This window comes from Bos mutus, chromosome 1 (assembly GCF_027580195.1).
Source record: "Bos mutus isolate GX-2022 chromosome 1, NWIPB_WYAK_1.1, whole genome shotgun sequence".
NCBI classification, from domain to species: Eukaryota; Metazoa; Chordata; class Mammalia; order Artiodactyla; family Bovidae; genus Bos; species Bos mutus.
In genome coordinates, this window is record NC_091617.1 from 69,467,253 (window position 1) to 69,490,427 (window position 23,175).

The following is a 23,175-nucleotide window of genomic DNA, read 5'->3' on the forward strand; positions in this document are numbered from 1 at the left end:
AGAAATAAAACAAAAAATTAAATTCTAAAACCTATGCAAGCCTGATAAAATGGGATATTCATTTTATCAGGGATAAAGTGGGATATTCACAAAACATAATAATTACTTAAAATATCTGTCTCTTCATCACATCTACATGAAATTCACTTAAAAAGAAAAAAAGGCACCTGACAGAATGCTGTATGTTCTTAAGAGAATAGAGAGACCAAGTTCTAGTTTAGCTATCTACTGCACTTCATCTCTACCTTCAAAGAGAATTATCCCTCAGTTTTCTTCACTTGAACACCCTAATTACCAAAGGAAAATGCATACAAAAAAACTCAGAAACTTAAGAAATGTATTGGTTAGAAAACACACGTTTAACACTTTCTACATCTATATCATGGTGCTCTGAAATACTGATTCCATCATTAACTTGCTGTACAACTTGGGCAAAGTTACTTAATTTCTCTATGCCTCAGGTTTTGTAAAACAGAAATAACAATGGCTTATACAGTGTGTGTGTGTTTGTAAATATGGTGCTTACGGTGTACCAGGTACAGTTCTGAGCAGTTTATCCATGCTTATTGACTTTTTAACACTTACAGCAACCCTCTGAGGTAGGGCCTCACCTTTTTACAGATGAGGCACTAAGAAGCAATTTGCCCAAGATCAAATGGCTAATAAGCGGCAGAGACAGGATTTGAACTGAGACAGTTTGGGATTCCAGATTCCATGCTCTTTACAAGCAGTTATATACCTTATAGGGTTATCACTGGGATAATTTAACACATATAAAAATGCTTAGTCCAGTGCCTGGCAGGTAGTAAGCACTCAATAAATATTTACTATACTTTTTCTTGGCCTTAGTTCAAAAGATGCCTCATGTCTTTGCAAAACTATGATCTTCTGATGATCTGCTTAATTCATGTCTTGGGTTCTAACTTATGGCAACAACAGAAAGCAAGAGTTCTTAATGACTAAAAATCTTGCAAAAAAAAAAGAAACACAACAAAAATGAAAAATATCATCCTTGGAAAAGTTACACTTCTATATGCCCTGTGCTGTGCTTATTAGTCAGCTGCTAAGTCGTGTCCAACTCTTTGCAACCCCATGGACAGTATCCCGCCAAGCTCCTCTGTCCATGAGGATTCTCCAGGCAAGAATACTGGAATGGGTTGCCATGCCCTCCTCCAGGGGAATCTTCCCAACCCAGGGATCAAACCCAGGAAGCCCAATGATACTGAAGTGGGTAGCCTATCCCTTCTCCAGGGAATCTTCCCGACCCAGGAATCGAACCGGGGTCTCCTGCATTGCAGGTGGATTCTTCACCAGTTGAGGTACCAGGGAAGCCCCTCTATATGTCCCCAGAACTTTTTAAATATCCGAAAACTTGTAGGCCTCAGCCAGAGCTAACCATATCTAATGTCATAACCTAAATCCCGATAAAAACAGCATTACTTTTAAACCAACCAAGCCAAACAGACTAGTGCCTCCGTGGTGCTGGGTCTGAATTTTTAACTGAATCGCCCATCTTCCTGCTTTTTACCTAGTTGTCACCAAACCACTCCAACTCTTCTAGGTCCTATGCTTTACTTGTCTTCCTATCAATCCACATAAACCATCCTTCGCTTTTCGCTTCGTTTTGTTCTAATTTGCTAACTTGAAGGACTGGATGAGGAGAAAGTGCTTTTCTGGGCAGCACCTAATACACCACCATTCCATGAAGTCCTCTCTAAGTATCTTTTCTGTCAAGCGCCCCGCGGTGGCCTTGCCGTCTGCTGCCCGTCAGAAATGGCCAACTCTAGGGGCTTCTTGACGCTTCTGCGCGGCGCCAGGCACAGGCCCAAGCGCGCAAAACGTCCAACTAGCCCTTCCCTGGAACCACGGATTTAACCGAACCAGCCCGGCTCTCGAAGAGCTTTCCTTAGAAAGGTTGGCTCCGTCCGATCCGTGCCCTAGCTCCCTCGATAACGCCCACACCGAACACGCCTGAGGTGAAACGCGCGGAGTTTTCCTCACAAAGAGCCGGGGTCACCCGTGTGGTGGCGCCCTTCGAGAGGAAAGAGGGTCCGCACTCCTAGATCCCCCCCAAAGTCCCAACCCAAAGCGCCCTCCGCCCCCTCAGATACAGTCCGGCCGAGGGGATCCCCGAGGCCCTCCGACTTGACCCCGACACCTGCGAGCTCTCCCCCGCCCCCACGTCCCCACCGGCCCTCGCTTGGTTCCGCCCACCCGCAAGAAAACTCCAGCACCCAACCGCCCCTTCCCCACAAACCACGGTATTTGGTTCCACCCACACCTCCTCCCACTCCAACTCGGTCCGACTCGGCTCCTCACCCAAAGACATATCAATTTTGTCCAGGTTTTCATTGCTGCGGGCTTTCGGCGGCGCAGGCGGCGGGGTTGCGGTGGCTCCCATTAACCGGGTACTAAACCGGTTCATGGCTGGAGACGTCGAGCTGGAACAGTCAGACGAGAAGGCCAGAGGCTGAGGCCTGCCACCTCCCACTCACGCACGCAGACTATCCGCACCGCGAGAGCGCGCACGCGTGCTGACGGAGTCCGTGCCCCCCCCTCCTCCCCCCACGCGCGTCTGACGGCGAGGGAGGTGGGGACCATAGAGACGAGCGGCCTGCGAGAGTGGCCCCACCCCCTTTCAGGGACTGGGTCCTAGCGCCCCTTGCTGGACAGGAGAAAACATTTCACCCGCCGCTCTGGCTGCTAGTGAGAGCCACCGTTTTAGCAGTTCGCCTTTCTGCCGGAATTATGCTGGACCGTGAACACCTCAGAATCACATGCCTAAAGTGAGATCATGTTCCTCCGTGCCCTTCGAGTCCCCTCTGCTACAGAAAGGCCCCGTAAGCTTTGGTACACACGAACCTTTCACAGCCCACTGCAATGCAGCCGCAGAGGCAGGGCCGACCCTACGAGCGTGGATTGCAGAACTGTGCCTCAGCTCCCCTCTCCCTGGTCAGCTCCTCCACCTGCAGCATGCGGAATCGCCACGTCTGGACGCAAAGCAAAGCCTGCACTGATAATCCTTGCGTCACCATACTAATAAAAGTATATGCTAACGTTCCCCGTCTCTGTACCACTTCTCAGCCGGCACACTCAAAACATTTTTCACGGTACTAGCTACCTTAAAACCTCACCTTCCTTTGGAAGAGGGGTAAGTACCTCTGCTTATTTGGCTGCATTTTTCTCTAATTCACTTGCGTTGGAAATTGATAGGGGGATTCGATTTCTTTCTAATCATCCCTGTGGGAAAACTTCTTAATATTTGATTAACTTCTGCATAAGAACTTTTTTTTTCCTATTTACAAAACGTGATATTCCCTCTCTTCTTACCTCCTTCTCCTCCTCCAAAGTAACTGCGCTTGTGTGGAAGCATTTAAGTTATATCATCCTCATTGCAGCTTAAACTATGTAACACATTTGCATGTAAGAAAAAAATCAGGGACAGGTATTCTGTTCATTTAGAAATCTCTGCCACCTTCCCCCTCTGCACTTCCTAAAATTTCTCTTTGCATAGAAACCAACCAGTGATCTAAAGTGTCTCAAACCCACAATAGCCTTACTTATTTTTCCCCAAGACAAAAAATACAACCATAAGAGTAGAGTGAATCAGGTGAAGACACACCTATGAAGGGATACAAGAAACTTAAATGGTGGAGGAAGGTTTGGACTCAAAAAGATCCAAGAACAATATTCAGCACGTCAAGGAGAATAACATGTATGCTCCTAGCACAATGTGCTTGATATTACTACTGTTCTACTCTGCAGCTACCACCTCTTTCCCAACTGCTAAGAACTAGGCAACTGTATTGTAGAGAAGTACAAGAGAGCCTAGGTTTTATTGAATGTTTTCACTCACTTCAGTCATTCACCTTGTGAACTTGGGAGAGTGTCTGGGCTTCATAATCATCTTCAAAACAAGAAGTAGTTATACTTAATATATGTTAATCTTTATTATCTCTAAGATTCCTTACAGTTCTAAAATATTCTAAACACAAGACATTTTTCTACATACTATCCTTCTCTCACTAGAAATAACTTCTGCAATCACTACTTATTGGTAGGAGCAAACTACAGGGAGGAACACTGGATTGATTTCTTAATTTTATGGAAGAAAATTAATGTATTTAGAGTATGAATACATTTTGTATTTCAGGCAATACAGGACAGAAAATAAAAGTCTCAAATGTGTAAAATTCTTCCCACACCAATTTATAAAGATTCCCTTTTATCCTGGTCTTCTCCTCCAAACTGAAGCCCCATACCAAATCTCTTTAGTTCTAAAAGGGAACATGCTCTGGGGTTTCATGAAGCAATTCTAGCTGTTGTGTTTCTCCAAGGGCTGAGGGTTTCAGAGTCTCAGAGCAATCACCCCTATTCCAAAGGGAAAAACAAGGAGACGAGAGGCATTGTAGTTAAGGGTAGATCAGCCACACACAAAGCCATACAAAACAAAACAGCAACCTGAGACATACACAGCAACAGAGAGGAGGAAGAAAAGCCAAGAAAGCAAAACCGGTGCACGTCCAAGAAGTTGACCAGCCCGTTACAGGGCTGGAGATAAAAGGTCAACCCTGCAATTTGCTGGGGCACAAGGGGCAGATGTTCATTTAATCATATATTCATTGAGCAGTGGCATTATAATAGGCCCGAGGGTAAAATGCTGAGCAAGACAGATGTTGTCCCTATCTTCATGTAGCTTGCAAAGAAAAAAACATTTTCTGAGCGTGTACTGTGAACATTTTCTCAGCATGTGCTGGACACTGAGCAGACAGCGTTTGTCTTCAGTTCAGCAGTTAAGTCTTCAGACCTGAGTCAAAATAAACAGAATTCAAGCAACTGCCCCTTTTGGAGGCTTAATTTCATACAGTGTAGATAAGACAATGTCTAGGCTTGCCAGACAAAATACAGAACCAGTGAAATCTGATTTTCAGGTAAACAATCAATAATTGTTTAGTATCAGTTTTGTTCCAGGTTTCAGATAAACAGCAATTTTTTTTACCACAAAATATTGCAGTAATATTTAGGATATATTTATATTAAGCAATTATTTGTTGTTTATCTGAAATTAAAATTTAACAAGGAGTCTTATATTTTTATTTGCTAATCTGGCAACCTTAACAACACCATACCTATTAACATGTGCTAGCTCTCTTTTCACAATGTGCATAGAGATCTATATTCTCTTCAAAGGTAAGCACAACTCATATATTTAACTCAGTTTTATTAGTTTGATATATATTTTAAGTCCCCTCCTTTTTTCAACTTTATTGAGGTATAACTGACAGACAATAAAAGATATATTTAAAGTGTGCAGTTTGTAGACGTGTGAAATACATACCTGTGAAAATACCACCATAATCAGGATAATAAATTTATCTATCATCTCCCAAAGATTTCCTGTGCTCCTTGGTAATCCCTCCCCCCAACCTCTACCTAAGCAACCACTGATATGTTTTCTGTCACTAAAGATTAATTTGCATTTTTAGAATTTTATATAAGTGGAATCACACAGTATAAACTCTTTTTTATATCTAGATCATTCACTCGGCATAATTGTTTCCAATCTGTATGCTTTTTATTATCTTTCTTGCATTATTACACTGACTGGGGACTCTAGTACCATGTTAAATAACAATGGAGAAAGTGGACATCTTTGACTCGTTCCCAACACCAAGGGGAAAGCATTCAGTCTTTCACCATTAAGTATGACGTTAGATTTTTTTGTTCTTGTTGATGCCCTTTATCAGGTTGAAGAAGTTCCCTTCTACTCCTGGTTTGCTGAGAGTTTTAGTTATAAGTGAATGGTGAATTTTATCTAGTGCTTTTTCTGCATCTGAGATAACCAAATGGTTTTTCTAAGTTTATTAATATGGCAAATTATATTGGCTGCTTTTCAAATGTTAAACCATCCTTGCATTTCTAGGATAAACCTACATGGTCATTGTGTATTATCCTTTAAAAAAAAAAATCTTTATTTTGGCTGCACTGAGTCTTCAGTGCTGCATGCGGGCTTTCTCTAGTTGCTGCAAGTGGAGGCTACTCTTAGTGGTGGGGCACTGGCCTCTCATTGTGGTGGCTTCTCTTCTTGTGGAACACAGGATCTAGGTGTGGGGCTCAATAGTTGTGGTGCTTGGGCTTAGTTGCTCCATGGCACGTGGGATCTCAGACCAGAGATTGAACCTATGTCCCCTGCCTTCTCAGGCAGCTTCTTAACCACTGGATTACCAGGAAAGTGAAAGTGAAGTCGCTCAGTTGTGTCCAACTCTTTTCGACCTCATGAATTGTAGCCTACCACGCTCCTCCATACATGGGATTTTCTAGGCAAGAATACGGGAGTGGGTTGCCATTTCCTTCTCCACAGGATCTTCCTTACCCAGGGATCGAATCCGGGTCTCCTGCATTGCAGGCAGATGCTTTACCGTCTGAGCCACAACTTCATATCAGGGAAGTCCCTGTAACTCTGTGCGACCCTATGGACAGCAGCCCTCTAGGCTCCTCTGTCCATAAGATTCTCCAGGCAAGAATACTGGAGTGGGTTGCCATTTCCTTCTCCAATGCATGCATGCATGCTAAGTCGCTTCAGTCGTGTCCGACTCTGTGCAACCCTATGGACAGCAGCCCTCCAGGCTCCTCTGTCCACAAGATTCTCCAGGCAAGAATACTGGAATGGGTTACCATTTCCTTCTCTTTAGAATTCATATGTTGATGTAATTTGTATTATACTGAAATAAGGGAACTGTTAATAGATATAGTTTGTATTCTATGTAGATACAGTATGTATTAAGTATGTATCAGTTAGGTATGACTATTAATATTATACCTAACTCCGTGGGGCTTCCCAGGTGGTGCTAGTGGTAAAGAACCTGCCTGCCAATGCAGGAGACACAAGAGACATGGATTCGATCCCTGGATGGGGGAGATCCCCTGGAGGAGGGCATGGCAACCATGGTATTTTGCCTAGAGAATCCCATGGACAGAGGAGCCTGACAAGTTACAGTCCACAGGGTGGCAAAGAGTCAGACATGATGAAGCAACTTAGCATGCACACAACTCCCTTAAGCTCTTGTATGTACAGTATGGTTTTCCTTTTCTTTTCCGCTGCAGTACCTTTTCTTTGCCACCTTGGCACAGCTTCCTTTTTCTCTTTTGTATTGCCCTTTTCTTTTGTTCTAAGTGTTTCTAGCTGTTCTAGTCTTCTGCCTTTTAATCTCAGATTTATTCATTCATTTATTCAGAATTTGAGTCCCTACTCTGGGCAAGACACTCTGCTACACAGTACAGCGTTACAGCCGAGAACAGGACAGGCAGGATAGCAGGCGTGGCTGGAGAAATTACTAGTCTCCAGTTCCCTGGGCATCAGTTTTCTCTGACTAGGTAACCTGCTTGGATAGATAGGGGAACTTGAAGGGGAATTCTTCCTGCACTCAGGGGTTGGAGCTGTAGCCTTCTCCTTATTAGGCCTTGTCTTCTCTGGGCAGGACAGGGGTTCTTTCAACCAAAGATTCTAGGTCAGTTCACTGAATGACTAACTGTGGAACTTTCTGAAGCTACACAAATTTACATAAATCACACAATTCCCCCTTAGTTACGTAAAGATTGTTTATTTTAAAAAATATTTCTTCAGTTTCCTCAATAGATAAATTGGTAGTCCAAGAAATCTCAGTAAGCTGTAGACAACATGACACTACAGAATGTATATCTAAGGATATTCTTTTATAAAACCATGCCAAAATGATCAAATTCAAGAAACTTAACATTGATGCAATTCTATTCTCTGACTATAGTCCATATTCTAAATTTTGCCAATTATCCTAATAAATAATTATCCTTTATAACAAGGATAATTCTATCTTCTATCTCCTTCCATCAGAAAAAGTTTATCAGCCTTTCTTAGTCTTTTATGATATTTACGTTTTTGAAGGTTGAAGGTAATCAGTGCAAAGATTTTCCTTCAGTTTCGTTTTCTTATTGCCACCGTATGATTAGATTTGGTTATTCACTCTTGTAAGAAATACTATTAATACATAGATGATGTTGGGTCCTTCTCAGTACTTAACATCAGGAGACACATGATGTTATTTTCTTATTGGTGATCTTTGGTCACTTGGTTAAGGTGATATCTGCCACATTTCTTCATTGTGAAGATACTCTTTTCCCCCTATATACAATGAATAAGTAATCTTTGAGGAGATGGTTTGCGACTGTGTAAATAATCTGTTTCAGAACAAATTTTACTAACAGCTTTAGCATCCATTGATGATTCTTGCCTGAATCAATTATTATGATGGTGGCTACAAAACAATAATGTTCTCACTGTCATTCCTCCACATTCATAAGCTGACATTCAGTGGTGAAAAGAGCTTTTACATCCCTTTCTTCCTTCCTTTTTCTATTTATTTATCTATTTGCATACTTACTTATATATACATATAAGTTCCAAAGAAGTTCACAGACTCATCTCATGTTCAGTAACTCTTTTGAAAAGGAAAGGGGTGCAGAGTGTAAGGGTTCTGCTTACCTTTGAAAAGAATGTAGATATGTACACATATCATGAATTAACTCATTTTGATGCTCAAATTGCTTTAGACTTGGCAAGTAGACAACATCCCTTAGCTTTTAAATTTTGAATATTTAAAAAAATGCTAAGAATAATTTTAGTGAATACAATAAGAATAAAATATTCATGACTTTGATATTTGTTGAATATATTCAAGAAGACTATTTCTTAAAACCAATTTTTTTGGCAAATAGGTAACTGTAATAAGCTTTAAAAACCTGTTATTTGAATAAATGATTCTTGAGTGAATTTTGCTTTCTTCCAGTGGAGACGTGTTCAATCTTTGGGTCAGGAAGATCCCCTGGAGAAGGAAATGGCAACTAACTCTGGTATTTCTGCCTAGGACATCCCATGGACAGAGAAGCCTGGCAGGCTATATAGCCTATGGGAGTGCAAAAGAGGTGGACACAATTTAGTGACCAAACAACAACAAATGGTACTCTACGGCCAACTACCATTCTATAAAAATTGCATCCTCAGTTCAGTTCAGTTCAGTTCAGTCCAGTTGCTCAGTCGTGTCTGACTCTTTGCCATGAATTGCAGCACGCCAGGCCTCCCTGTCCATCACTAACTCCCAGAGTTCACCCAAACCCATGTCCATTGAGTCAGTGATGCCATCCAGCCATCTCATCCTCTGTCGTCCCCTTCTCCTCCTGCCCCCAATCCCTCCCAGCATCAGGGTCTTTTCCAATGAGTCAGCTCTTCACATGAGGTGGCCAAAGTATTGAAGTTTCAGCTTCAGCATCAGTCCTTCCAATGAACACCCAGATCTGATCTCCTTTAGGATGGACTGGTTGGATCTCCTTGCAGTCCAAGGGACTCTCAAGAGTCTTCTCCAACACCACAGTTCAAAAGCATCAATTCTTCGGCGCTCAGCTTTCTTCACAGTCCAACTCTCACATCCATACATGACCACTGGAAAAACCATAGCCTTGACTAGATGGATCTTTGTTGGCAAAGTAATGTCTCTGCTTTTGAATATGCTATCTAGGTTGGTCATAACTTTCCTTCCAAGGAGTAAGCGTCTTTTAATTTCATGGCTGCAGTCACCATCTGCAGCGATTTCGGAGCCCAAATAAATACAGTTTGACACTGTTTCCACTGTTTCCCCATCTATTTGCCATGAAGTGATGGGGCCAGATGCCATGATCTTCGTTTTCTGAATGTTGAGCTTTAAGCCAACTTTTTCACTCTCCACTTTCACTTTCATCAAGAGGCTTTTGGGTTCCTCTTCACTTTCTGCCATAAGGGTGGTGTTATCTGCATATCTGAGGTTATTGCCTAGTAATCTTTAAAACAGATTAATCAGGATCAATATAGTTCTTCAGATTTTTTGAACTTTAAAATATTAACCCAGCAAGCAGTTGCTAAGTAAGGTGTTAGTTGCTTAGTTGTGTCCTAATCTTTATGACTCCATGAACTGTAGCCCACCAGGCTCCTCTTTCCATGGGACTCTCCAGGCAAGAGTACTGGAGTGGGTTGCCATTCCCTTCTCCAGGAAATAAGGCCATTACATTTATGTGACAGTTACTGAACCCTAATGCTAGATATTCTTGCATATTTGAATTTTTGCATTTGGGTCTCAGATGCGATGCATAAAGGTTTGTTAATCATAATCCTTGGTTCATGGTATATGCTCATCATTTTCCATGCATGGCCCATTTTCATTTGGTTAGTTAATTATTTTAAATAATTTATTATAATTAGTTATGGCTTCATAACTAATTAGATATTTTTGAAATTGTGTACCTACAAACCTATCACTCAAAACAAAAGCTAGTACAGACAATATCTCTATGACTTGGCAATTTCACTTCTAGGTATGTACCCATGAGAAACCCTTGCTTATGTATAAGAGGTGACATGTAAAAGAATATTCATAGCAGCACTGTTTACAATAGCAAAAACTTTGAAACAAACCAAATGCCTATCAGTGGAAGAAAACATGAATAAACCAGTTCATTCACACAATGAACTCTTATATTGCAGTCAAAATCAATGAGCTATAGCGATACACGTTATAAACAAATCTTATCAATGTAATATTAAGCAGAAAAAGCCCTCAAAGAATAAATACAGCTTAATATCATTTTTATAAAGTTAGAACACAAAAATGTTATGGATAGATTCAAAGAAACTATTTAAAAAGAGAAGCAGTGGAATTATAAACAAGGAATTCAGAATATGGCTACCTGGGGTGAGGGAAAGCAAAATGATGGGATTGGGCAGTGGGCACATGGCTAAAGGTTGTCACGTTTATTAATTGACTGCTTTAAAGAACATAAGTGTAGGGAATTCCCTGGCAGTCCAATGGCTGGGCCTCCCTGCTATCACCATCACTGCACTCTCACCATCAGTGCACTGTCACCATCACTGCACTACACCGTCACTGCACTATCACTGTCACCGCACTGTCACCGTCACTGCACTACACCGTCACTGCACTATCACTATCACTGCACTAGCACTAGCACTGAACTACACCATCACTGCACTACACCGTCACTGCACTGTCACCGTAATGGCACTGTCACCGTCACTGCACTACACTGTCACTGCACTGTCACCATCACTGCACTGTCACCGTCACTGCACTACACTGTCACTGCACTACACTGTCACTGCACTGTCACCGTCACTGCACTGTCACCGTCACTGCACTACACTGTCACTGCACTACACTGTCACTGCACTGTCACCATCACTGCACTGTCACCATCACTGCACTACACCGTCACTGCACTGCCACCATCACTGCACTGTCACCGTCACTGCACTGTCACTGCACTACACTATCACTGCACTACACCATCACTGCACTATCGCTGTCACTAGTGCTATCACTGCAAGGTGCCCAGGCTCAACCCCTGGTTCCTGTGAGTTGTTCCATGTGGACCAAAAAAAAAGTGTAAACCCAGTTTGGGACATATGAGGAAATTCCTATTTTCTAGAACTTTTACCACAATTTTAGCTCTAGAATTTCTTGATAAAGCTGACTTTCGTGTAAATATATGTTAAAATCCAGGTGGCATTAATTTGGGATTATACCATATGCCAAGAAATGAAGTTCATACATTTGTAGACATAGAAGGTTCTGAAACCCCAATGACTAACACTGCCCCTTTCTTAAAAAGTATAACCCTTTATAAGGAAGATATGAGAAAGTTTGAACAAATAGTATTTTTTATATAAATGGAAGTTGGAAAGCACATTTTGCATTAAAATTCTCTTCCCCTTTTAATTCACAGAAGTTTTCTTAAGTTTGAAAATTCCTAAAAGTCATGTATGATTTTTAATAGAGCAACTAGTCTTTATGTAGTTAAATTAGATCCCTCCCTAGCAGAGTAATGCTGATTCTGTTGCCTTTCCATGGCTCTAATCCCAGCCTCCTTGTTTGCTACAGCTACTGCCCAAGTTTAGGCCTGGATTTGCAAACTAGTAACACAAAGGGTACATTTATTCTATGGGCTTTTTTTTTTTCTTGGCCTGTGTATTATTTACATTGGCTTCCTTGGTGGCATAGAGGTAAAGACTCCACCTGCAATGCTGAAGACCCAGGTTCCATCCTTGGGTTGGAAAGATCACCTGCAGAACAAAATAGCAACCCACTCTGGTATTCTTGCCTGAGAAATCTCATGAACAGAGGACCCTTGCAGGCTATATAGTCCATGGGGTCACAAGAATAAGATATGACTTAGCCGACAAACAACTTTCACACTTAAAAAAAAAAAATGTGGCCAATAGTTTAAAAATCGGAAATTTTACTTAAAAGGCGGATTCCAGTTTTACTAAAAGCTCAGAATATTTTCAAACATTCAACCATAGCTGAGACTTTCCTTCTTAAAGGCAGTATGGACAGTCCAGTTCAGAGTTTCAGCCATTCTTCTACAACTGGCTCACTTCACTCACAGGCATTACCTGCTTGGCCTCTCTAGGGACGTCCAACCTCTTCTCATATCCCTTCTTTTGCCCTTCCCTCCAACATAGTACTCTTGCTTGGAAAATCCCATGGACGGAGGAGCCTGTTAGGCTGCAATCCATGGGGTCGCTAAGAGTCGGACACGACTGAGCGAGTTCACTTTCACTTTTCACTTTCATGCATTGGAGAAGGAAATAGCAGCCCACTCCAATGTTCTTGCCTGGAGAATCCCAGGGACGGGGGAGCCTGGTGGGCTGCCGTCTACAGGGTCGCACAGTCGGACACGACTGAAGTGACTTAGCATAGCATTAGCCAACATAGTACATACCCATTACTTCTCCACATTGTCAAAAAATAGAAAGTGAAGAGAAACTAAAAAGCCTCTTGATGAAAGTGAAAGTGGAGAGTGCAAAAGTTGGCTTAAAGCTCAACATTCAGAAAACGAAGATCATGGCATCTGGCCCCATCACTTCATGGGAAATAGATGGGGAAACAGTGGAAACAGTGTCAGACTTTATTTTGGGGGGCTCCAAAATCACTGCAGATGGTGACTGCAGCCATGAAATTAAAAGACGCTTACTCCTTGGAAGGAAAGTTATGACCAACCTAGATAGCATATTCAAAAGCGGAGACATTACTTTGCCAACAAAGGTCCGTCTAGTCAAGGCTATGGTTTTTCCAGTGGTCATGTATGGATGTGAGAGTTGGACTGTGAAGAAGGCTGAGCGCCGAAGAATTGATGCTTTTGAACTGTGGTGTTGGAGAAGACTCTTGAGAGTCCCTTGGACTGCAAGGAGATCCAACCAGTCCATTCTGAAGGAGATCAGCCCTGGGATATCTTTGGAAGGAATGATGCTAAAGCTGAAACTCCAGTACTTGGGCCACCTCATGCGAAGAGTTGACTCATTGGAAAAGACTCTGATGCTGGGAGGGATTAGGGGCAGGAGGAGAAGAGGACGACAGAGGATGAGATGGCTGGATGGCATCACTGACTCAATGGACGTGAGTCTGGGTGAACTCCGGGAGTTGGTGATGGACAGGGAGACCTGGCGTGCTGCAATTCATGGGGTCGCAAAGAGTCGGACACGACTGAGCGACTGAACTGAACTGAACTGAACTGAAGCCGGTTTGATCGAATCACTTCTTGATTTGCTCATTGTTCTCAGGATAAAATCCAAACTCAGAATGGCTTCATGATCTTGTCTGCCTGCTCACTCACACCATTCTGTTCCTCACCTCGTCCCACCTCTGATTACTACTCAGGATCAGCTGTTCCCAAACCAACTTCCTCATGTCTGTGCTTCCTCTCACCTTTTCTTCCTTTCTCTAGGTTGTCATACTCATCATAAAAAAAACTGTTCTGACATCAGTCCTCCAGGAAAGCTTTCCCCAAAGCCTTTCCCTCCTGCTCTTCCTTTGTGACACCAAAGCAACCTGAGCTCTTCTGAGTTTGTGAGTTCTTTATTAAAATTGTTGAGGACCCCAAACACCACCAACAGATGTTAAACCTGGGTAGGCTGAAGTGGGGTTAACCGTTCTTGGATTAAGACCAGCGTTATTTTCGAGTCTAGACCTCTGACCGAGTTTGGCCCCAAAGGTGAAGTGTGACAGGCGTGTGTAAGGGTCCACTCCAGTAGGAACTCTGGAGACTACGGCAGCTTTACTTTTGAGGCCCCTACTGCCCGTGAGGTGCAGTAGGGAAAGCTAGCAGCCAGGGTCTGAAGTCCGCGGCGAGCGCAGCTTCGGATTGGATAGGGCGGTGCATGCCGGTAGCGGCTGGGCCTTCGAAGTGCTTGCTGGGAGTTGTAGTTCTCAGAGCCGGAAGTAGGGGGTGGCAGGGAAAGAATCCGCAGCTGAGGCAGCAATCAATGCTGCTGCCGTCACCCGGCCGTAGTGCATCACTCTGAGCCCACCCGCCGTGGGTGCCTCCTTGATTCCCGAGGGGCTCTGGGAGCCCTGAGGGGCGAAGCGACAGGGACGCCTCTCAAGAGGCGACGTCGCAGCCCCGGATGCGGCCAGAGGGCGCGGGAATGGAGCTTGGCGGCTGCGAGAAGGGCTTGCCGGAGGAGAGCAGGTGAGCTCGGAAAAGTCGCGCGCGGATGGATGCGCTGAAGCCGGGAGAGGCTTGGGAAGGCTCCCAGAGCACGAGGAGACGGACAGGAGGACTGCTGTTGTGGGCGACTTGTTTGGGAAGAAATTCTGAAAGGAGAGACGGGGAGGTTAGATCGGGCGGACGAGGGAACGGGCTTAGGGAGAGAGGAGGAAGGGTAGGCTATGCTGAGGGCGGGGGGCGGTGGAGGGTGTGCAGTAGTGGGTAAAATTCAGACCCAGGGCTGCTGCTGGACAGGAGGTGGACATTGAGAGGTGCTGTGGTGAGATTTCATAGGCCAGAGACTACAGATATCAGTAGGGGACAAGGTGGGTGCCCCGACTGAAACTTGCGGTGACAGCAGTTCAGGCCAGTATTAAGAAGGCTGAAGTAAGAATTTCTGGGAGCAAAGGTTGGGCATTGTGAGTGGCCTAGACAGAAGCTTAGGCAAAATGAGTGTGAGGAAGAAGGCGTGAAGGAGGGCCTGTGGGTGAAAGTGGGCGATTGTAAAGGCAGTGGAATGGGAGTGCTTGCTAATGAGACTAGCAGTGGAATGGGAGTGCTTGCTAATGAGACTAGCAATTGCGTGCGTGCCCTTTGTCAATGCTGGATCCCTGTCAGACAGTGACAGGAACCCCCTGTATTTAAACCCGTCACTCCTTACCCACATTGCAGCTAAGCGATTTCCCATTTATTTATATGAAACTGCTATCGAGTTCTTACCTTCTAGAAATTAGAAAAGCTGAATGTTGGCTTGGACTCCAGCTGTACTTCTGTGTAGGTGTTGCTTCATTAATAACTGTGGTCTTAACCTCTTAAGAATCTGGAATGGACAGGATAGAGCAGGAATGTGGCTTAAGGAAGTCCTTCTTGACTTTTAAAAACATTCAGATGTAGTTAGAGTCTCCGGAGCAGCTAGAATCCAAAGACTGGAATATTTACCTCTGAAAAAATATCAACAGGGGAAAATTAATGAGATTTTGTACATGAGTGAAGACCTGGCTATTTTAAAGAGTGACTCCTCTTTTATGTGCACGGTTAGCCTGTGGCTTGCTGTACAAAACCAAGGATGACAGGACTTGGGGTTACTGCATGAGATCTGTGAATGATGTGTTCAGTGAAACTGAAGAGCCTACTTCCCTTTTCCATGTTTCAGTTTCTGCTTATGTATATTTGGCTCTTTATTCTTCCTCCAGATGTCTGTGAAATGCTTCCTGTAAAAAGTCCTATATACTTTATTAACAAATTTTAGGATTATTTTTATTTTCCACTACCAGTTCATGTGGGAGAGGCTAAGTTGGAAATTCAGATTTCCTCCCAGCTGAGTTATTTATTTATTTAATGTATTTAACAAATACTTATTTACTACATGCCAGGCATTGCTTAAGAGCCTTACGAGTGTTATTAAATCCTCATAACAGCTGGGTGAGATAGGTACTATATTATTACCATTTGACAGGTGAGGAAGCTAAGACATAGACAGGATAAATAATTTGCCAAGGTCATACAGTAAATCCTTGGTGGAACTGGGATTCAGGCAGGCTCTACTTCTAATATCTATGCTATACTACCTCTCACTGTGCTAATATGCTGGGACAAAGAAATGTATGAGGTAATAAATTTATAGCATTCTTTGTCTGTCATTAATGTTACTAAGGCTTCTCCTTTGCAGATATCTTTTTCTATTATTCTTTCCATGCTTGCTTCTTTACCAAGGAACTTTAGTCAAAACTTAATTTCAGTAGTGGGATTATCCCTACGAAATCACTCTTAATGTTAACATGGTCTACTCTCTGTTGGTGACTAGTTAACTTAGAATAATTTATTTAATGGGACTTTGTGACGCCGATGGCCTCTTTAGTTCTGGGTAGTCAAATGGTAAATAAAATACATGACTCGTGCCTGAGAATTGAGGCATTGTGGCTGGATCACTGCAAACCTAACCTTTCTTTGGCCAATAAAACACCCAATTCAGAAGACATCTTCTTGATGAGATGGCATCATTTTTTAAATATATGAAAGATATATTTAATATATTAAATATATTTAATATAATAAAATTATATTCTGAAAGCAGTTGATGGAGTGAAATGTGCATGAGCTTTATAGCCAGGTAGAGCTGCATTTGAATTCTAGCTCTACTGCTTAACTTGACTTATCCAGCCTGAATGGGAAGAGTGATACCTTCCTGACTGGTGAGGATTCAGTAAGATAATGTGCAAAAAGCTCCTCAGAGAGTGCTGATATGTACTGAGTGCAGAAAATGTCTACTTCCTTCCCCTCCCCAGTTTTCTTGAAATAAGATGAGCATGTGTTCTTCCACTTGCTGTTTGCAATGATATTATTGCTTGTGCTTCCTCCTTCCGTGGTTTCTCTATCCAAATTGAACAAACTGGGGACTGGGGTGTTGGCCTAGAATTTTTTTTTTTAATATTTATTTATTTGACTGCATCCAATCTTAGTTGCAGCATGTGGGATCTTTCATTGTGATGCACAGACTCTCTAGTTGTGGCACCTGGGCTCAGTAGTTGCAGCGCCCAAGTTTAGTTGCTCAGTGGCATGTGGGATCTTAGTTCCCCGACCAGGAATAGAACTCAAGTCCCCTGCATTGCAAAGCGAATTCTTAACCACTGGACCACCAGGGAAGTCACTTGGCCCAGCTTTTAACTTCATCCTTGGAGTGGAATGTCATAGATTCCCCTATTGCTTTCCATCTAGCTAGTAATCACTGGAAAAGTGCCCTAGTGCTTAGGGATGATGCTTCACTTTTCCTAGGCTTTCCTAAATACCGATTGTTTGGAGGGTGTCTGATGAAACGACTGAACCGTAGAAGGGATGGTTCTTCTAGCACTGCTGTGTTACCCTCAGCTGGCTTGGACTATGCCATCTCCATCTGATCTTGGAATGCAACTACTTACAAAGTTTTCCTGGTTTAGTGATTCAGATAGTCAGAATTCAAGTAGTAAGATACTTTTTAGTATCTCCAAACTGAGCTCATTTCATTGACCAAAACCTGTTCCTCCTCTGTCTTCTGTCTCAGTTAATAGGGTTTTCCATTCAGTCAGCCAAGCCAGAAACCTAAGTGAAATTTGATACTTCTTCTCCTTCATTTCCCATATCCAAGTAGTTGAGTGAGTTCTGTTTCTGATTTTTCTCCTGAAGCTTTTTTCCCCTCCATTTCCAAATATATTGGCTTATATTGTTTTAGGAATGGCCAAATGTAGGTGCTTAAACAAAAATTTTTCCCTGTCTCTGTGCTGTTTTTTTCTGATGTGTCGGCTTCATTCTCCGCAGTTTTTTCTACAGGATAACCCTTGGCAACTTCAAGTTTAACAATCCATCCAAAAAAGGAAAAGAGCAATGCCAATAGGTATAGCAAAAGTGAAAATTTTTGAACTGACTTATGTTACTGTTTTTTTTTAAAATGTTACTGTTCTTGTAATCAGGGTATGAAATATGTTGCTCCATCAGGCCTCAGTTATATGCCCAACCTTGGATCCTGGCATAGGGTGATTCTTTTGTGGTACTTCATGGGCCGGGTCAAGTGCCAGAAGGGTGATTTCCCTGTGAAAAATCAGTATTCTGATACCAAAAGAAAGAGGCATGAATTCTGGGCAGATGTAAACAAAATAAGGCCTTTATTATTTCTCATTGTGGACTCTCCCAGTAGCCTCCTGACTAAGCTCCCAGTCTGAACCCAGTCCCTCAATTCCAAATGGCCTCCACATTGCTACCAACGTAATTTTTCCAGAAGCAAAGTTACTATAGTATTTTGCTCAGAAATGTTAAGTGATTCCTCACTGAAAATAGAAAGTCAAAACTTTTTCTGGTATTCAATATGAAGTTTCCAGTTACAAAACCGTGACATTCACTCACTCTTACATCTCCTCTCTCATCATTCTGATTCCTGCTCCTCTACATTTCCTGCGTTACCTCCTCTGCCTGGAGAGCTCTTAGTCGTCCTTTAAATAATGCTCCTTTAGAAGGCATCGTTGACCTGACCTTTTCCATCTCTCTTATTACAGTACTTCTCACTCTATAGCATTTTTTTTTAAATGAGTGCCCATTTCCCCCATTGCACTCTGAATACCCTGAGAGCTGAGGACTGTTCTTTTTTAACTATCATAAGCGTGGTGCCTAGCACAGTGCCTGGCATATAATTGGTATTCATTGAATATTTGCACAAGGAATGAAAACAGTAGCAATTCGGTCCGGCTTCTTATGGTCGGGCAGTTGTTATTGGCACTGTTGCTATTGAAAGGGCCTCTTTTTTTTCCCCCTTCCTCTTTGTTCATTTTTCACATTTTCACGTTAGTTTTCGTTTTCTATTTCTTCCCTTTCTTTCCATTTTTCCTTTGACCATGCTCTGAAAGTTTATATAGCACTGATGGTAAAGCAAGTGGATCACATGATTCGGGGGCGATCCATACTGCTAGTCCAATTATTTGTACACATCTCTACCCCACAGAAACATAACTCTGAAGCTTTGGGGGAAAATTCTATTGTCAGAACCCGGGAGCTGGAGGTGTATCAGCTGACAGCATGGACCATAAGCTAAAGCTTTTCTCAGTATCTACCATCCCCACAGCTGTTTCTGCTTTTTACAGCTACTTTATCGCTTCTTCCATAAATGGAGTTTTTTTCTGTTTTTTTATTTTGTTTTGTAATCTTTCCTCCAGAAACAACCTACCTTGGTGTTTATAGACCAGCTCTGTCCAACATGATAGCCACTGAGGTGATTTATATCTAAATTAGTTAAAATAAAATAAAATTTTAAAATTTTGGTTTTTTAGTCATACTGCACAGACTTCAAGTGGTTAATGGCCACAGTGGCTGGTGGCTGCCATACTGGACAGCATAGATAGAGAACATTTTCAGCATCACAGAAAGTTCAGTTGAACAGTGCTGCTGTGGATTTAAATCTGCGTTTTTTTCAGGAATGAACTGCAGCATGCTTACATGTTTTTAGTTCCTCTGGATCAGGCTCACTTGTAGTATAACCTACAGTTGATTAGGAGAAGAAAAAAATTTTATCATAAGATACTTTTGAGAAGAAAGCAGTAAGAGTCATAATGCCATTCCTCTTTACCACCTTCACCTCTTTAATCACTTTAAGATTATTTTATTTTTGCCTCCTAACCTCCTAGAGAGTCCTTTGAGAGTTTAAAATTTTCCAAGGGTCCCCCCCACCCCGGTTTGTTCTATTTTTGTTATTTGTTCAATGTTTTATTGTTTTCTAGTCAAAGAATATATTTATACTATGTCTACTTTTGAGAATCTGTTGACTTTTTCGTGTGTGCCTTAGTACAAGGCTAGTTTCTGTGACTGTTCTGTATGTCCTTTAAAACAGTGTTCTTAAGGATGTAGTTTTCCAGATGTAATAGAACAACTTTATTCATCGTAGATTATTCAGCTCTTCTAATCACTTTTTTACTTTTAGTTTTCATGATCTTCCATTACCGTTGTTTTTTCTTTTCTATTTCCATTTTTCTTTTTCTTTTCTGCAGTTTTTGTTTTTTGTGTGTGTTGTTTTGCTTGATATGTTTTGAGGCCATGTTATTCGATACATAAGAACTAATGAGAGCTGTATCTTTGTTATTCCTTCTTTGTCTTTTTAAATATTCTTGCCTTGAATTCAACCTAGATATTAATATAGTTTCCTCCTACTTTTTTGTTTGATTGGCTGTTTTATTTGAAATAGTTGAGTTTATTCCATTGATAGTTATTTTTATCTCATCTCAAGTCTTAATTCTGTCATTTTTTAAAACTGATTTTTATAATGTTCTCCTGCTGTTTTCTTTCCTTAGCACTTTTTGAAATAGTTTAGTTTTAGTTCTCATGCTCATGCTCAGTCGTGTTTACTCTTTGCAACCCCATGAACTGTAGCCCACCAGGCTCCTCTGCGCATGGAATTTTTCAGGCAAGAATACTGGAGTAGAGTGCCATTTCCTACTCCAGGGGATCTTCCTGATCCAGGGGTCAAGAGAGACAAAAGAGAGACTCTCCAAGACTCTTGGCAGGTGGATTCTTTACCACTAATGCCACCTTGGAAGCACCAGTTTTAGTTCTAATGATGGTTATCTTTTACTTTGAGTTCATTTCAGTTCAGTTCAGTCACTCAGTCATGTCTGACTCTGCGACCCCATGAGTCGCAGCACGCCAGGCCTCCCTGTCCATCACCAACTCCTGGAGTTCACTCATACTCACATCCATTGAGTCAGTGATGCCATCCAGCCATCTCATCATCTGTTATCCCCTTCTCCTTCTGCCCCCAACCCCTCCCAGCATCAGAGTCTTTTCCAATGAGTCAACTCTTCGCATGAGGTGGCCCAAGTACTGGAGTTTCAGCTTTAGCATCATTCCTTCCAAAGATATCCCAGGGCTGATCTCCTTCAGAATGGACTGGTTGGATCTCCTTGCAGTCAAGGGACTCTCAAGAGTCTTGTCCAACACCACAGTTCAAAAGCATCAATTCTTCAGCGCTCGGCTTTCTTCACAGTCCAACTCTCACATCCATACATGACCACAGGAAAAACCATAGCCTTGACTAGATGGACCTTTGTTGGCAAACTAATGTCTCTGCTTTTCAATATACTTTAAAACTCCCTAAAACTGAGGTGACTGAGGCAGTATCTTTCCTCCTTTGCCTTTGCTATTGGAGCGCTCGTGTATGCACTGGTGTATCTTACTTGTAAAGCACTCTTCTACTCAGACAACCTAAGATGTAACTGTAGGGTAATGAGTTTGGCTTTCTTATGTGACTCACAAAATGAACTCTGTTGTCTTTCATTCTATTCAGTAAGCAGATTTGAGTCTCTTGTATACAGGATCATCCAATATTGAGGAAGTCTTTCTGGCTATCCTGCTTCAGTGAGAGCACCATGAACATAAACAGGGCTTTGGAATCTGTGCTGGAAGAGATTCGGCCCTGGTTTAAATGCAGTTAAGATATTCGTTGGGCATTGAGCACTGTAATTGGTCCTAATTATCACAAACTGTCCAATCCCAGAATTTTCTCTGAAGCAGAATGGGTAAGAAAGCTTTGTACTAGGTACCCCTTCTGATTTAAAAAATTGGGTTTATTAGATTTATGCTAAGAAGGCTTATTGTGGCAAATAGAAGGAGGAACAATGGAAACAGCAAGAGACTTTATTTTGGGGGGCTCCAAAATCACTGCATGAAATTAAAAGATGCTTGCTCCTTGGAAGAAAAGCTATGACAAACATAGACAGCATATTAAAAAGCAGAGACATTACCTTGCTAACAAAGGTCCATCTCGTCAAAGCTATGATTTTTTCCAGTAGTCACGTATGAATGTGAGAGTTGGACCATTAAGAAAGCTGAGCACCAAAGATTTGATGCTTTTGAACTGTGGTGTTGGAGAAGACTTTTGAATCTCTTGGACTGCAAGGAGATCCAACCAGTCAATCCTAAAGGAAATCAGTCCTGAATATTTATTGGAAGGACTGATACTGAAACTGAAACTCCAATACTTTGGCCACCTGATGCAAAGAACTGACTCAGTGGAAAAGACCCTGATGCTGGGAAAGATTGAAGGCAGGAGGAGAAGGGGACAACAGAGGATGAGATGGTTGGATGGCATCACCAACTCAATGGACATGAGTTTGAGCAAACTCTGGGAGATAGTGAAGGGCAGAGAACCCTGGCATGCTTCAGTCCATGGGGGTTGCAAAAAGTTGGACACCACTTAGCAGCTGAACATTAACATGAGATTTATGCAATGGAAGTTCAAAGGAAAAGGAAAGTAATTCTACTATTATCTGCATGATGGTAGTACTTTCTGTAGGTTATTCTTTATTAATCAGCTATTTTATCTGTTTTACAGATAAGGGAACTGAAACCTAAGGAGTTTAGTGACTTGCACAGCTGGTTTGTGCAGAGCTATGCTATGCTATGCTATGCTAAGTCACTTCAGTTGTGTCCGACTCTGTGTGACCCCATAGACGGCAGCCCACTAGGCTCCCCCGTCCCTGGGATTCTCCAGGCAAGAACACTGGAGTGGGTTGCCATTGCCTTCTCCAATACATGAAAGTGAAAAGTGAAAAGTGAAAGTGAAGTCGCTCAGTCGTGTCTGACTCTTAGCGACCCCATGGACTGCAGCCCACCAGGCTCTTCCGTCCATGGGATTTTCCAGGCAAGAGTACTGGAGTGGGGTGCCATTTCCTTCTCCATCCTTAGAGCTGAGAGGTGTATAATAAAGTCAAATGTGTTTTTTCTGTAAGCATATTATTTATTTAAAAAGCATCATATAAATATTTAACTACATACTCTACAAGTTAAATACTATATAATTAAAAACAGAAAATATAGAGCCAAATAAGAAAGTTAACTACAAATTAAACATTGTAGTTTCTTGCTACCTCAGTGTTATGATACTTATTTCCCTAATTATGTTTTTCCTTATTTTAAGAATGAATCCATTACTTCTTTCCAGGAAATGCTTTCTGGCATTAAAAGTCCTAGGTGCTTGCCTGACCACAGTCTGTCAGCATAAGATACCTTTGATACTTAAGTATTTAAAAAACCCTTTATGGTACTTTCCAGCTTCTTGTTTGCAAACTTGGTACATATTATTGACCTTTCATTAAT

At 42.1% G+C, this 23,175-nt stretch overlaps 2 protein-coding genes across 7 annotated transcripts in view; one reads left to right on the top strand and one right to left on the bottom strand.

The window, feature by feature from the left end:
* The window catches only part of FYTTD1 (forty-two-three domain containing 1), a 31,660-nt gene extending 29,144 nt beyond the window's left edge, over positions 1–2,516 (bottom strand). Inside the window, exon 1 of the mRNA XM_070370670.1 lies at positions 2,320–2,516. Coding sequence (XP_070226771.1) covers positions 2,320–2,425 — 106 coding nt within the window. The 5' untranslated portion in view covers positions 2,426–2,516. The remainder of the gene's footprint in view (positions 1–2,319) is intronic.
* Positions 2,517–2,799: 283 nt separating this feature from the next.
* Positions 2,800–23,175, top strand: part of RUBCN (rubicon autophagy regulator) — a 62,034-nt gene continuing 41,658 nt past the window's right edge. For 3 of the 6 annotated variants that reach the window (XM_070370682.1, XM_070370699.1, XM_070370686.1), the window contains exon 1: positions 14,276–14,550. In XM_070370682.1, coding sequence (XP_070226783.1) covers positions 14,486–14,550 — 65 coding nt within the window. In that variant the 5' untranslated portion in view covers positions 14,276–14,485. Of the gene's footprint in view, positions 3,152–14,275; positions 14,551–23,175 lie in introns of those variants that run through there. The other 3 variants (XM_005911134.2, XM_070370705.1, XM_070370707.1) reach the window with 2 other exon arrangements.